The following is a 16,203-nucleotide window of genomic DNA, read 5'->3' on the forward strand; positions in this document are numbered from 1 at the left end:
TCAGGCAGTGTGCTTTATGTTTTTGTATTTTTGATTTGAAAACAAAACTATGGAAACTCTGAGCAGGCTGGCGTCCTCCCTGCTGTTGAACCCATGGACAGGCAGTAACCTGTCGCGTATATCTTTACGGCAGGAGTCAGAGTTATTTCTTTTACAACACACCAGCCTATAGAGACTGGTGTACAATTCATAAGAACACAACCAGCAACATTATCACGGAATAAATGGAGACCTGCTGAGACCAACTGAAGGAGCTTTTGAGGCTGCAACTTGTGCAAAACTCTGTAGCAAGAATTTTGACCCGCACAAACAGATGGACCCGCATATCTCCCATTTTAAAGGAGCTTAATTGGCGGCCAGTTTCTTACAGAGTTAACGTTAAGATTTTGGTTTTTAACCTTTCGGGCCTTGCATACCCAAGCTCCTTCTTATATTCGCGACCTGCTCCAGCCTTACTCCCCTGTGATGGTTTTAAGGTCTGCGGACCAGAATCTCTTAAAGGCGTCGCATACCTGGTTTAACACCAGAGGAGCCCGATCATTCCAGGCCGTTGCTCCCAGGCTCTAGAATGATCTCCCGCTCTCTCTCTGCTCAGTTGTGTCTGTTGACACTTTTAAGACACAACTTAAAACCTTATTGTTCTCTCAAGCATTTGCTTAGTTTTTTTGGGCCTGTTTTGATCTCATTTTTAAGTGTTGTTTATTTATCTATGTGTATTTATTTGTTGTCTTATTTATTTATGCTGTGAAGCACTTTGTGGCTTTTTTGTCTGTGAAAGGTGCTATATAAATAAACTTTACTGACTGAACTAAGTACAAAAATTAAAGGAATCTGTTTGTTACGCTCCGTCTCTATAAATCTCAACCTGCTGCAAAGTACTATTAATAAAACTATTTTCCTTTGAATGGTGCAAGATGCATGTGTAAAATGAGTGTTGAATTTTTGTTGCACTAATGGGAAATTATCTTTTTTGCCGATGATGTTTTTCTTTGCTGTTGACTCTTGTTTAGTGGATCACTGAAACAAAAGAAATAAAACCCATGGAAAGTTAAAGCTTCATTAATTAAACAAACTGGAGCATCTGAAGTGTGTTGAAGAAGGAAGGGCACAACACGGCCTTCCCCAGTCATGGGGAATTAAAAAACTGTCGATTAAAAACTTCATTTTATCATTTTTTTACATTGGGGTCCTTTGAGTTTTTTTTTCCTTTTCAAGTGAACAAAAAAACTAATGATGTTTGTGCAGCAAAAATAAGATGACAGTAACAAAGGTGACTCTTCACAAAGTTTTCAATACTCTGCCCCACCTCCTTTCTCAAACAGGCCAGCTTGTGTTGCTTCACCTCAGTTCCACAAATTCCTCTGAACAGAGCAGTTCCAGGCTGTGACAACACCTTCAAGGCAAGGTAAGCAGGAAAAGTCTTTTAAAATCTAACCATGCTTCTTTTAAAAGAGCAAAGAGATTAATGTTTTTTAAACATGTTTTTATTTCTTTACTGACATCTACAGCATGTAAGCCCTATTTTTTCAAAGAAAATTTAATTTTTTTTGTCAAATTGAAAAAACATGAAAATCAAGACAACCTTCTATTTTTTTTTATTTATTTTAAAAGATCATCCAATAAAGTATTAATGAAATATGTCTGCTCAGTTAAATCATTTGTTTAAACAAATATGAGGGGAAAAAAACAGCTCAAACTTTAATAAAGACAAGCCTGTCAGTGGCCTGTACTTCTTTCTTTGGTGAAGCCTTTGGGTGTTTCCTCTTGTGCATAATGACTGTGATGAATAGGCAGTTAAAGCAATAATAATACTGTAATGACATCAGCTGTGATGAGCAGTCTCAAAAGAAATAGCGTACAATGAAAACAGGCATGCTTGAGAGGAAATTTGTTTTTGACTGCAGGGTGAGATGGACGGTTTAAACAAGACGCAAATTTTCACTGTTTCTTTTTTTTTTTTTGGTCACCTGTTTCTTAGTGTATGGATCTCCACCTGCTTTCTGTGTTTTGTGATGACTGTAAAATGACTCAACTTGGTGACTCTCCCCACCTATGAAATCATGTATTGTTCTGCAGTGCACTTACTGTTCTCAAGAAGGTTTTCTTTCTCATTCTGAAGCATTTGAGCAAGGTCAACTGGTGGCTCTCTGCATTTCCTGTCAGTCAATGTGTGTGATTGTCTGTCTGTCTGGATTTTACCTGTGATGGACTGGTAGCCTTGTACAGGAATAATCTGCTTTCTCCCAGAGTCAGCTCCAGTTCCTCAGCTGATATGGGAATTCATGAATACATATCAAAGTCAATAAACAATCAAAACAAGTTTCATAGAAACCCCATGACTTGGTTTACAGCACTAACCACTTTTACAGACAGGTCATTTTGAAGAAAGGAATAACAATGTGGAGGATAGTGTGGAGGAGGAAGGTCGCAGGCCCTAAAAGCAGAATGACTGGTTTATTTTTATACTCGACAAACAGGAGCAGAACAAGAAAACCGCGCCAAAGAGTATTAGGACAATGGTTTGGCCATTCCAGCATGTATGTACCAATACTACCTATTGTAACACCATCAGTGTTCACAGTGACAAAAAGGCAGATTGTATTGCTCAGGTTGCATTTATTTTGAACCACACACATATGTCTTTCTCCAAGGGGTGTGCTCACCAGCCACCTCACCTGGACACAGGGTGTAACTAACTCAACACATAAATAAAGTCAGCACTTCCCAACGTCCTTTGCACTGCCCCCGCCCCCTCACTGTATAGTGGCTGCTACACAGCCCCCTCCTGAGGAGTCAGCTGTCCCGCTGACCCCCCACAGTCATAACAAAATTGTAAAAATGGGCCAGATGCCAGCGGGTTGAGACTGGTCTCTGTGCTTAGTGGCGGGATCTCTCACTCTACAGCGGCCGCTTCAGTATGTGAACTTTGCATATGAAAAAACATCTGATTTATGCCTTCATCATCTTTAAATTAAAATTCTGTAGGCGGATGGAGAAAGTCATGATGGAGGTTAGGATGCAGAGCTGGATAGATTTGGTTTTTTGAAGAGGACTTAGGATGAGCATCATACCATACGATTGTATATTTGACCATCAGAGTTGGGGTCCGTTACTCAAAAAAGTAAAGAATTACCCGTTACTTTTGAAAAAAGTAGTGCCTTTACACTACTTGATTACTCCATGGAAATAGTAACGAAGTTACACTACTCGTTACTGCATAGTGCTCTGCGGAGCTGTGCTCCGGTATATCCTTCCGCGGAGCACTGCGCATGCGGATATCTGTGTGTATAAAAACGTTACTTTAACTGATTGAAAAGAAAACACGTCTTTTAAAATGTTTTATAACCATTTGGATTTAGTTCACGTGCTAATACGCCTCCCCTGGACCACTGGAAGGAGTATTTTGTCCACTTGCGTAGTCCGCCTCTGATTGACTTCCGGCTTAGCTTCGAGCTAAGCTAACTACGATGCTAACAGCTGCGTGGCCGTGGCAGTCGGGTCCACCGACCCAGCGGCTCAGCCTCCAGGCCCGGTCGGGCTTTGTGGGCGGGCGACCGCGGATCACACCGCCGGCCGCCCCCGCCGCTCCGACCAGCTCCCCGCCGACCCGCTCGGCAGCGGGACCGAGACGCGCGGTCTCACCCAGTGGTCCTACGGAGCAGGTCCGCCCCCGGCGTCGCACCGAGTCGGTTCCGGAGGTCCGGCAGCGGACCCCCGGGCCCCCCGATGCGGCGCGCCACCCCCAGCTGTGGGCCCGCCGGCGAGCACAAAGTTTCTCACACCCTCCGGGGCCGGGGGCCGGCCAGGACCTTCTTGCTGTGAGGCACGAGCGCTAACCACTGTGTGGCCATAAAAAAACCTCCGCTTAAAATAGTAAGATTTTGGTTGCTCTATTTGCAGTCATTGTAAAAGTAACGATCGTAGCGTTTCATTTTTAACGCTAGTTTAACTAACAGTCTAGAAGGAGTAGTGCTGTTACACTACTCATTCCCATCAAAAGTAATTTAACGACTTGTAATGCTCATTACTTGTCGTTACATACCCAACTCTGTTGACCATACATTTTTGCAAAAGGACTCTGACGTGGTCATCGCTTCATTCAGAACATCAACGACGGGTGTCAAACTGCATTCCTCAAGGGCTGGAGTTCTACATGTTTTGCATGTTTCTCTGCTTCAGCACACCTCAATCTCATGTTGTTCCTCCTCCAGCTTGGAAAAAAGCCCAGTAGCTCTCATTGCAATCAGCTGTATTGCAACTGGGGAGAGACCTAAAACATGCAGGATGTTGGCTCTCAAGACTCGTAGAACACATTTCAAACTCCAGTCAAGTTTGACATGTGCTCTGTGATAAATACTTTTGAGTTACAGAGCCTACTTTTGTGAGTTCTTATTTTTGTTTGTTTACCAATCCTTTAGACAACTATCATGGAGAAAGGACAAGGACCCCCTCCCCAAATTCCAGCACCACCTTACCCTGGCCCTCCTATGGGAATTGCACCTGCAGTTCAACCTGGTAGGAATCAATCACTGTTAATCTGAGTCATTTTACCCGCTTATGCTCCTCTTTTGCTACAAACCTGCATTGTTCTAATTTCTGCACTTAAAGATGCCACATTAGTTGAAGTGACTGAACTATTTCTCTCATTTGTGCAGCTCAACAGCCTGCTTACCAATACAACGCACAGCAGCCAGTGACAGTTCAACCTGGTAAGCATCTTTCTTCAGTGTTTTTCTTCACAATCAAACTTAGTGTTAAATTTGTTTTCTGGTGCTCACAGTGACCCAGGTGGTGGTGGTGAACCCAAACCAGCTGGGAGACGTTCCTGGACATATGGCTTGTCCTTATTGCCACAATAACATTATCACTCGAACTGAACACACAAACGGTCTTCTCACATGGGTGATCTGCGGCACACTCGGAATCTTCCTGTGAGTAGAAGCCATCATCACACACAACCATTAAAACACTGCAACCCACAATCCAGGGACATTTAGGAGTGAAATACAAATAATGTATGTACAAACAAAATTCAGCTTCACATGATCTTCAGAGTGTTTGTGAAACCCAGTTGCTCTCAGCTGAAATAAATGAAATGCCTGTGTTGATAGCAAATAGTAAATCTCAGTTCATTCATAAAACAGGGGTGTGACAATACACTCAGCTTAAAAGACAAGATGAGACACAATAGTAGGTTCATGATGATAATATAATGAAGGTGTTCATATGGATCATATGGATCTCCTAAATGTTTAGGACCTAAATGTGTCTCTCATGGCACAATGCACAGAAGCTCGAGATGTAAATAAGCACCACAAGCCACTTAAATGGCTGCCGCGGTCCACAATGCACTACAGTGGGACGCAGCCTTTCGAGCCCTATATATGACTGGACAAACAGGCTTTTTTATTTAGCAGTCACAAAACAATACGGGTGCATTTTGAAATGTTTTACAATTTGCATGCATCCATAGCCTAAGCATGAGCATGAACTTCTTTCCACAAATAAAATTAAATATTTATTTTTAACAGTGCAATTTGTCATTTTCTGGCAGATTACTTGAAACAAAGGTGCATTCCTGTACCCCCCACAGGTCACAAATAAAAGTTTGGATAACTCCCAATTTGATAGGCCTCTGCTCTATGGCTGCCAGAAAGCTTTTAACTGAAATGAGGAATATCATCATGATTTAATCTCATGAGATATCATGTCATGAGATCTCGTCACACACCTGTAAAAAAAAACAATATTCTCAATGGAAAATCAATGTCTTTAAAACATGTAAAAAAAAAAAAAAAAACTCAACCTGATGAAAATTATCACCATTTCCCCTTCAAATGATGCCAGGTTTATATGGGATATGCAGGTCAGGAATGAGCAGTGACTTTGTGTTGCACCCATGGGAGATTATCCTCTTTGCCGATGACATCTGACTTTTCTTTGCTGTTGACTCTTGATTGGTGAATCATTGGAACTTTAGCGCTTCACAAATTTGATGAACAGGAGCTTCTGCAGTGTGATGAAGAACATTGTTTAGTCACCACGGTATACCTTCTCCTCATGGAGGTCAACACTGCTGTGCAACTGAATTTGTAGATATTCAGGAAAATTCCAAGTGTTGTAGTGGCTCAAATGACAGACTGCCCAGGCAGGCAGCAGAAACTCACAGCTTGAATCAATACTAGTTAGACGGATTTGAAACAACTGACAAAATTGATGTAGATTTAGAAAGAAGGAAAACATATTTCTTTGATTCCACTGAGGAAATTCCTACTCTGTATTCAACCTATCCTAATCCTAGACCCTCCAGAAAAACGCGATTATGCGATTGCATGAATTCACGCATAAATCACCCTTTTGCCGCTGATTATGCAGGGGCCACATATTTTCCAAAAGGGCGCATAATTCCCGCAATAATCTCACATTTACCGTGAAAAAAAAGAGAAATGGTCTTGCTTGAAGTGCTGTGACGTTCAATGAACGAGTCGTTCGTTTGAACGCGTTCTTTAAAGTGAATGATGTGAGCCGGATCACAGCTGTTTGAGAACCGTTCCTTTGTGCAAATAGTCCACGCTTCCTTCACGTGTCTCCTGAGTGTCTCCTGAGTCCAGCTGTCAGCGCTGCCTTCATGTGAATGACGGAGTTTCAGTTTTCCGCAGCTCGCTCCAGTCACCTGAACGCAGCAGCAAACTGGGGGAGGAGGAGTGTCCAGAAACCGGAGCGAAGCCGGTGTTTGGAAGAACTGGTTTCCCTATTAACTGGTGACTGGGTTTGTTTCACGTCCCTTGTTGCTGATAGATGTTAAAAACCAGACAAATAGCCGCTCAGGCCTTTAATGAGTCTGATTTCAACATCTGCTGCTACGAGCAGCAGCAGCAGCAGGAAGTGCTAAAGGAAGTCAGTCACCAGGTAACAAGGAAACCAGTTCATTTGAAACACCGTATTGACGGCTTTCTCAGGTTTTAGCAATTGCACACACACACACACACACACACACACACACACACACTTTACCACAGGTTTTAGCAATTGTGTGTGTGTGTGTGTGTGTGTGTGTGTGTGTGTGTGTGTGTGTGTGTGTGTGTGTGTTCCATTGACGAGCATTGGTGAGTAACAATTTAAGATAAATAACGAACTAATATAAAATTAATGTGATTTAGTGGTGTGTATGTGTGTGTGTGCGTGCGTGCGTGAGAGAGAGAGAGTGAGAGTGTGGGTAACCTACATATCTGGCATCCTTTCGCATATTTTACAGCACACTTCACAACTGTCCGCAATTTTACTGCATAAAATGGCATAAAAACCCTGCATATTCATTTGCATAATCAAGTATTTTCGCTCACATAATCTGGGATTTAAGTACACATAATCAAGAATTTTTGCTCGCGTTTTTCTGGAGGGTCTATAATCCCTATATTCAGAGCAGTGGGTCAGGAGCCACAAAGGAGACCTGCCAGAGGTGATTAGAACCTGCAAACATCCAAATATATAGCCTCCTAAGCCAGCCCCACCCACTCTACATTTGGATTGTGGAGCGACCCACCCAAGCTCCAAAATCCAAATGTGGATGCGAAGTGGGCAGGGTTGGTTTACGAGGCTATCAAACATAAGCTTGCTTCTATAAACTCTTGGTCACATGTAACCCACATCTTCTGTTCAGTTGCTCATCCCACAAATGCATAACCCAAACTGTCACCATTTGAAAAAATATTGTTGAATGTTGTTTTGTTTTTTGTTTTTTTGGGAAAAAAAAAAAAATTTGGGAAAAAATAACAACCCTCCCCCGAGAACTGCCACCTTAACGTGGTGGGGGAGTTTGAGAGCCCGCATGATCCCAGGAGCTATGTTGCCGGGGGGCTTTATGCCCCCTAGTAGGGTCTCCCATGGCAAACAGGTCCTGGGTGATGGGTCAGACTGAGAGCAGTTCAAAACCCCCTATGAGTAGAAAAAGAACAAAGGTCGTTACGTCGCCCGGTATGGCGCAGCCGGGGCCCCACCCTGGAGCCAGGCCTGGGGTTGGGGCTCGTAAGCGAGCGCCTGGTGGCCGGGTCTTTGCCCACGGGGCCTGGCCAGGCTCAGCCCGAATGGACGACGTGGGCCTGACCTCCGGTGGGCTCACCACCCACCGAGGGAACCGTAGGGGCCGGGTGCAGTGTGGATTGGGTGGCAGCCGACGGCAGGGTGCCCGGCGACCCGATCCCCGGACACAGAGACTGGCTCTAGGGACATGGAATGTCACCTCGTTGGCGGGGAAGGAGCCCGAGCTTGTGAGGGAGGTTGAGAGGTACTGGCTAGATATAGTCGGGCTCACCTCCACACATAGCCTGGGCTCTGGAACCCAACCTCTCGAGAAGGGCTGGACTCTCCACTTCTCTGGCGTTGCCCGCGGTGAGAGGCGGCGGGCTGGTGTGGGTTTGCTTATAGCCCCACAGCTCAGCCGCCATGTGTTGGAGTTCACCCCAGTGAACGAGAGGGTTGCATCCCTGCGCCTTCGGGTTGGGGATAGGTGCCTCACCGTTGTCTCGGCTTATGGGCCGAACAGCAGTGCAGAGTACCCGGCCTTCTTGGAGTCCCTGGGAGGGGTGCTGGACAGTGCTCCGACTGGGGACTCCATTGTTCTACTAGGGGACTTCAACGCCCACGTGGGCAGCGACAGTGAGACCTGGAAGGGGGTGATTGGATCGCACGGCCTCCCCGATCTGAACCCGAGTGGTGTTCTGTTATTGGACTTCTGTGCTAGTCACAGTTTGTCCATAACGAACACCATGTTCGAGCACAGGGGTGTCCATAAGTGCACTTGGCACCAGGACACCCGAGGTCGGAGGTCGATGATCGACTTTGTTGTCGTGTCATCTGACCTCCGGCCGCGTGTTTTGGACACTCGGGTGAAGAGAGGGGCAGAGCTGTCGACCGATCACCACCTGGTGGTGAGTTGGATTCGCTGGCGGAGGAGGAAACCGGACAGACTTGGCAGACCCAAATGTGTTGTGAGGGTCTGCTGGGAACGTCTGGCGGAACCCTCTGTCAGCATGACTTTCAACTCCCACCTCCGGGAAAGCTTTTCTCATGTCCCGAGGGAGGCTGGGGACATTGAGTCCGAGTGGACCATGTTCTCCACCTCCATTGTCGAAGTAGCTGCTCGGAGCTGTGGTCGTAAGGTCTCCGGTGCCTGTCGTGGCGGCAACCCCCGAACCCGGTGGTGTACACCGGAAGTAAGGGCTGCCGTCAAGCTGAAGAAGGAGTCCTATCGAGCCTTGCTGGCTCATGGGACTCCCGAAGCAGCTGACGGGTACCGGCAGGCCAAGCGAACTGCAGCCCGAGCAGTTGTGGAGGCAAAAACTCGGGTCTGGGAGGAGTTCAGGGAGGCCATGGAGGAGGACTATCGGTCGGCCTCGAAGAAATTCTGGCAAACCGTCTGGCGCCTCAGGAGGGGAAAGCAGGTCTCCGCCAACACTGTTTACAGTGGAGGTGGGGAGCTGCTGACCTCAACTGGGGATATTGTTGGACGGTGGAAGGAATACTTTGAGGACCTCCTCAATCCCGTCGCCACGTCTTCCGTGGAGGAAGCATAGGCTGAGGTCTCAGAGGTGGACTCGTCCATCACCCAAGCTGAAGTCACTGAGGTGGTTGGCAAGCTCCTTGGTGGCAAGGCACCGGGGGTGGACGAGATTCGCCCTGAGTACCTTAAGTCTCTGGATGTGCAGGGACTGTCTTGGTTGACACGTCTCTGCAACATCGCGTGGCGGTCGGGAACAGTGCCTCTGGATTGGCAGACCGGGGTGGTGGTTCCCCTGTTTAAAAAGGGGGACCGGAGGGTGTGCTCCAACTATAGGGAGATTACACTCCTCAGCCTCCCCGGGAAAGTCTATTCCAGGGTACTGGAGAGGAGGATCCAACCGATAGTCGAACCTCGGATCCAGGAGGAACAATGCGGTTTTCGTCCTGGTCGTGGAACAGTGGACCAGCTCCATACCCTACACAGTGTGCTCGAGGGTTCGTGGGAGTTTTCCCAACCAGTCCACATGTGTTTTGTGGATTTGGAGAAGGCATTCGACCGTGTCCCTCGTGGTGTCTTGTGGGGGGTGCTCCGGGAATACGGAGTCCGGGGCCCCTTGTTAAGGGCCGTCTGGTCTTTGTATGACCGGAGTAGGAGTCTGGTCCGCATTGCCGGCAGTAAGTCGGACCTGTTCCCGGTGCATGTTGGACTCCGGCAGGGCTGCCCTTTGTCACCGGTTCTGTTCATAATCTTCATGGACAGAATTTCTAGGTGCAGCCTGGGGCCGGAGGGGGTCCGGTTCGGGAACCACAGGATTTCATCTCTGCTTTTGCAGATGATGTTGTCCTGTTGGCTTCATCGAACCCGGACCTACAGCATGCACTGGGGCAGTTCGCAGCCGAGTGTGAAGCGGCAGGGATGAGGATCAGCACCTCCAAATCCGAGGCCATGGTCCTCGACCGGAGGAAAGTGGCTTGCCCCCTCCAGGCTGGTGGAGAGACCCTAGCCCAAGTGGAGGAGTTCAAGTATCTTGGGGTCTTGTTCACGAGTGGGGGACGGATGGAGCGTGAGATTGACAGGTGGATTGGTGCAGCGGCTGCAGTGATGCAGTCGTTGTATCGGTCCATCGTGGTGAAGAAGGAGCTGAGCCGAAAGGCGAAGCTCTCGATTTACCGGTCAACCTACGTTCCCACCCTCACCTATGGTCATGAGCTTTGGGTCATGACCGAAAGGACAAGATCCCGGATACAAGCGGGAAATGAGCTTCCTCCGTAGGGTGGCTGGGCACTCCCTTAGAGATAGGGTGAGGAGCTCAGTCACCAGGGAGGAGCTCGGAGTAGAGCCGCTACTCCTCCACATCGAGAGGAACCAGCTGAGGTGGCTCGGACATCTGTTTAGGATGCCTCATGGACGCCTCCCTAGGGAGGTGTTCCGGGCATGTCTCACTGGGAGGAGACCCCGGGGAAGACCCAGGACACGCTGGAGAGACTATGTCTCTCGGCTGGCTTGGGAACGCCTTGGGATCCTCCCAGAGGAGCTGGAGGAAGTGTCTGGGGACAGGGAAGTCTGGGCATCCCTGCTGAGACTGCTGCCGCCGCGACCCGGCCCCGGATAAGCAGTAGAAGATGGATGGATGGATGGAAAATAACAACCGATTCAACAGTATGATAATTGTTAGACAAGATGCAGCCTTATACAAAGAAATAACCTATTCATCCATCTGCTCTCCCCTGCGACCTGCGACCTGCGACCTTAAAGTAGTGGGAGAGTTTGAGTGCCTGCGTGATCCCAGGAGCTATGTTGACCGGGGCTTTATGCCCCTTGTAGGGTCTCCCATGGCAAACAGGTCCTGGGTGATGAGCCAGATTAAGGGCAGGGCAACAGCCCCTATGAAGAATATTAAATCTGGGACTGTGATGTCACCCGTTATGGCACAGTCCTGGCCCCACCCTGAAGCCAGGCCTGGGGTTGGGGCTCGGAAGCAGGTGCCTGGTGGCCGGGCATTTGCCCATGAGGTTCGGCCGGACTCAGTCCAAAGGTGCGGTGTGGGCCCACCCTCCGGCGGACCCACCACCCACCGAGGGAACTGTAGGGGCCGGGTGCAATGTGGATTGGGTGGCAACTGACAGCAGGGTGCCCGGCGACCCAATCCTCGGAGACAGGGAATAGCTCTATGGACATGGAATGTCAACTCGTTGTGGGGGGGTGGAGCCTGAGTTTGTGAGGGAGGTTGAGAGGTACCGGCTAGATATAGTCAAGCTCACTTGCACATACAGCCTGAGGTCTGGAACCCAATCTCTGGAGAAGGGCTGGACTCTCCACTTCTCTGGCATTGCTCGCGGTGGAAGGTTGCGCACTGCTGTGGGTTTGCTTATAGCCAACAGCTGCTATATGTTGGAGTTCACCCCAGTGAACGAGAGGGTCGCATCTCTGCGCCTCCAGGTTGGAGATAGGTGCCTCACTGTTGTCTCGGCTTACGGACCGAACAGCAGTGCAGAGTACCCGGCTTTCTTGGAGTCCCTGGGAGGGGTGCTGTACAGTGCTCCATCTGGGGACTCCATTGTTCTACTGGGGGAATTCAACACCCACGTGGGCAGAGGACATTGAGTCTGAGTGGACCATGTTCTCCACCTCCATTTTCGATGCAGCTGCCTGGACCTGTGGTTGCGAGGTCTCCGGTGCTTGTCATGGTGGTAACTCCTGAACCCAGTTGTGGACACCAGAAAGTAAGGGCTGTTGTCAAGCTGAAGAAGGAGTCCTGTCAAGTCTTGTTGGCTTGTGGGACTCCAGAAGCAGCTGACAGGTGCTGGTAGGCCAAGTGAACTGCAGTCCGAATAGTTATGGAGGCAAAAACTCGGGTCTGGGAGGATCTTGGGGAGGCCATAGAGGAGGACTACCAGTCGGCCTCCAAGAAATTCTGGCAAACCGTCCAGCGCCTCAGGAGGGGAAAGCAGGTCTCTACTAACACTGTTTACAGTCGAGGGAATACCTCGATTATCTCCTCAATCCCGTCACCACATCTTTCGTGGAGGAAGCATAGGCTGAGGTCTCAGAGGTGGACTCATCCATCACCCAAGCTGAAGTCACCGAGGTGGTTTTTAAGCTCCTCGGTGGCAAGGCACCGAGAGTGGATGAGATTTACTCTGACTACCTTAATTTTCTGAATGTGCAGAGGTTGTCTTGGTTGACGCGTTTCTGCAACACCACTTGGCAGTCGGGGACAGCGCTTCTGGATTGGCAGACTGGGATGGTGGTTCCCCTTTTTAAAAAAGAGGACCGGAAGATGTGCTCCAACTATAGGGGGATCACACTCCTCAGCCTCCCCGGAAAGTCTGTTTCAGAGCACTTGAGAAGAGGATTCGACTGATAGTCAAACCTCTGATGCAGGAGGAACAATGTGGTTTTCGTCCTGGTCACTAAACACTGGGCCAGCTCTATACCCTCCATAGGGTGCTCAAGGGTTCATGGGAGTTCACCCGACCAGTTCACATGTGTTTTGTGGAGTTGGAGAAGGCGTTCAGCCGTGTCCCTCGTGGTATCTTGTGGGGGGTGCCCCGGGAGTACGGAGTCCAGGGCTCCTTGTTCAGGGCTATCCAGTCTCTGTATGACCAGAGTCATACAGATGGTCCCCATTGCCGGCAGTAAGTCGGACTGTTAATGGTGCATGTAGGACTCCAGCAGGGCTGCCCTTTGTCACTGGCTCTGTTCATAATCCTTATGGACAGAATTTCTAGGTACAGCCAGGGGCCAGAGGGAGTCAGGTTTGGTAGCCACAGGATTTCATATTTGCTTTTTGCAGATGTTGTCCTGTTGGCTCCACAGAACCTGACCTACAGCATGCACTGGGGCGATTCGCAGCCGAGTGTGAGGCGACCGTGATGAGGATCAGCACCTCCAAATCCAAGGCCATAGTCCTCGACAAGAAGACTCTGGCCCAAGTGGAGGAGTTTAAGTATCTTGGAGTCTTGTTCATTACTTGGGGACAGATGGAGCATGAGATTGACAGATGGATCGGTGCAGCGTCTGCAGTGATGTGGTCATTGTATCGGTCTGTTGTGGTGAAGAAGGAGCTGACCCGAAAGGCGAAGCTCTTGATTTACCAGTCAATCTACATCCCCACCCTCACCTATGGTCATGAGCTTTGGTTCATGACTGAAAGGACAAGTTCCTGGATACAAGCAACTGAAATGAGCTTCCTCTGTGGGGTGGCTGAGCGCTCCCTTCGTCATAGGGTGAGGCGCTCAGTCACCAGAGAGGAGCTCGGAGTAGAGCCGCGACTCCGCCACATCGAGAGGAACCAGCTGAGGTGGCTTGGGCACCTCAGATCTTTAGGATGCCTCCTGGACTCCTCCCTGGGGAGGTATTCAGGCATATTCCACCAACAGGAGGCCCTGGGGGAGGCTCTGGGGAAGACCCAGGACACACTGGAGAGACTTTGCCTCTCAGCAGGCCTGTGAACGCCTTGGGATCCGCCTCAAAGAGCTGGAGGTGTCTGGGGACAGGGGACAGTCTGGGCATCTGCTTTGACTGCTGCCCCCGCGACCCGGTCCCAGCTAAGTGGTGGAAGATGGATGGATGGATTGTTGGACAAAGACGCTGGCTTTCAACAAAGAAATAACCCATCAAAACAGAAGTTTACTTGCTGTGGTTTAATGTGATTTAAATCTGAGAGTATAATATTCAGTTAAATAAAATTCAATCTCGATGGATAAAATTGAGTTTACCTACACACATCATGTTTAATGGTTTTAACTTTTTTTTTCCATGCTCTACCAACAGCATCTGGCCTTGCTGCTTGATCCCCTTCTGCGTGAATTCTTGCAAAGACGTGGAACACTACTGCCCCATCTGTAACAACGTCATTTACAAATACAAACGCATGTGAGCAGAACTGCATTGTAAACTATTCAGATCGCATCATCTTGAAGGCAGCACTCCTGTGTCATATGGTTATTCCTGTATTACTGCATTGTCTATATACTGAGCTGCACTACCTTATGTGACATAAGAGTGAACTTCATTATCTGGACTTTAACCAATTCATATGCCAACATACACGTATATTTTCTGTAGTTAATATAATGTTCCAGCATATCAGTAGATGAATATAAGAGCATAAGTATGTGATCTAATAGAAATGTGATATTTCAGACATAAATGTTGTATTTCATAACATCTTGAAATGTATCTTGTGTGTTTTTTTAATTTTAGATAAGTTTGTGAAAATGTCAAAAATGAAAATATTTTATAAATATGAATGTCATGTTTGCTTCAAAGATTCAATCTATTGATCAGCTTGTCATTGAGTTTTTCTCTTAAACCCTTGGCAGTTGCACTCTTCAGCAGAAACTTCTACATCGTAGACGCTAAGAAATTATCAAATGTGCATCAAAGAAATACTGACAGGGGCAGTGAAAAGAACATCGATTTAGATTTGGACATTAACCAGGTAAAACAGCCATTTGTAATCAAAGTTAAACCGGTGAACTACCAAGGACACTAGCAGATACAGGGGTATGCAGCATTCGTGTAATTCGGAACTGTGACAATTCTCAGGAGAGAAGTTATATTTTTTACTTTAGAGCGTAAAATGAGAATTAACAACAAAAACAATAAATAAGCCTATCCTTAAAGGTGCATTAAGGAGTTTTACAACCTTAAAAATACTTATTTTCCACCATAAATATGTTACACATTTTTAATGATGTGTACAATGTGTCCTGACATATTCATTACAAGTACCTCTAACAGCGCTAAATTGTCACTTGAAAGTTGCAGTGCCGGTCTGGCACCAGAGTTTTTTGGGGAGAATTTGAAAGGAATGACGTAATGCGCGCTCCGGCTGGATAGGTTTCGATTTGTCCGCCATTACTCCACCAGATGCTTAGTGAGCAACAACTGAGCAGGAGCTTCCAGAAAGTAAGAAAAGACTGGCTTCTTGCACTGCCACAGCTCCAGCACAGACTCCACCAGGTAAAAGAAACTTAAATCTCACTTGAGCGCTTCTAAACGAGCGAAGACGGAGTTCCCCTCTTTCGTGCACGCGAGCCCCCCTCTTCCCTGCACGCGAGCCACAGGGACGAGTTTTTCACTAAGCTGCATTACGCCCAAGGCCTGCAGGGGGCACTGTTTCGCATAAAACATGCAAACTCCTCAATGCACCTTTAAACACTGCAATAGTGGAAAATGCAATCAAGGTGTCATACCAAATTTTATATTTGCAATTGAACAGAAATCATATGCACCACTTTTATGATGATTAATAAGATTTACTAATTACTGTATTCAGTAAAAGTAAGATGAAGAAAGAAATGCACAATAACCAAAACAATTAAGCATTGTATTTCTTCTCAGTAATCAGAATTTCATCACTTTTTGGGTCACTGTTTAGAATTAAGCATGAAAGATGTGTCCACCTCTTGCTCTGGGAGTTTGTAATAAATATAATTTTTGTGATAAATCAAACTTTTTGAATGAAGCAACACCCCCCCCCCCCCCCCCCCCCCCCCCCCACACACACACACACACACACACACACACACACACACACGCACACAACGTTTTGTGACCTGTCCTGTGCTCAATGCTGTGACATTGTTTATTGTCTATAAATTGTGTTGCCATAGTTAGGGGCCGTGGCCACGAGAGGGCACTGTGACACAGCTAAGGGAGTTTACTCGTCGAGTCCAGTGCAATGCATTGCTGTT

The 16,203-nt window shown here is 47.6% G+C and overlaps 1 protein-coding gene across 2 annotated transcripts; it reads left to right on the plus strand.

Annotated features, from left to right (window-relative positions):
* Window positions 1-1,332: 1,332 nt before the first annotated feature.
* Window positions 1,333-14,669, plus strand: LOC115390916 (LITAF domain-containing protein-like). 2 transcript variants are annotated; one of them, XM_030094963.1, is made up of 5 exons: window positions 1,333-1,405; window positions 4,419-4,515; window positions 4,656-4,709; window positions 4,781-4,931; window positions 14,276-14,669. In XM_030094963.1, the coding sequence occupies exons 2-5, from the start codon at window positions 4,428-4,430 to the stop codon at window positions 14,379-14,381; spliced, it is 399 nt and encodes a 132-aa protein (XP_029950823.1). In that variant the 5' UTR covers window positions 1,333-1,405; window positions 4,419-4,427; the 3' UTR covers window positions 14,382-14,669. The 2 variants fall into 2 exon arrangements, with proteins under 2 accessions (XP_029950823.1, XP_029950824.1); XM_030094964.1 differs by lacking the exon at window positions 4,656-4,709.
* The last annotated feature ends 1,534 nt before the right edge of the window (window positions 14,670-16,203 follow it).

The sequence above is a fragment of the Salarias fasciatus genome, chromosome 6 (genome assembly GCF_902148845.1).
Source record: "Salarias fasciatus chromosome 6, fSalaFa1.1, whole genome shotgun sequence".
In the NCBI taxonomy this organism is placed as follows: domain Eukaryota; kingdom Metazoa; phylum Chordata; class Actinopteri; order Blenniiformes; family Blenniidae; genus Salarias; species Salarias fasciatus.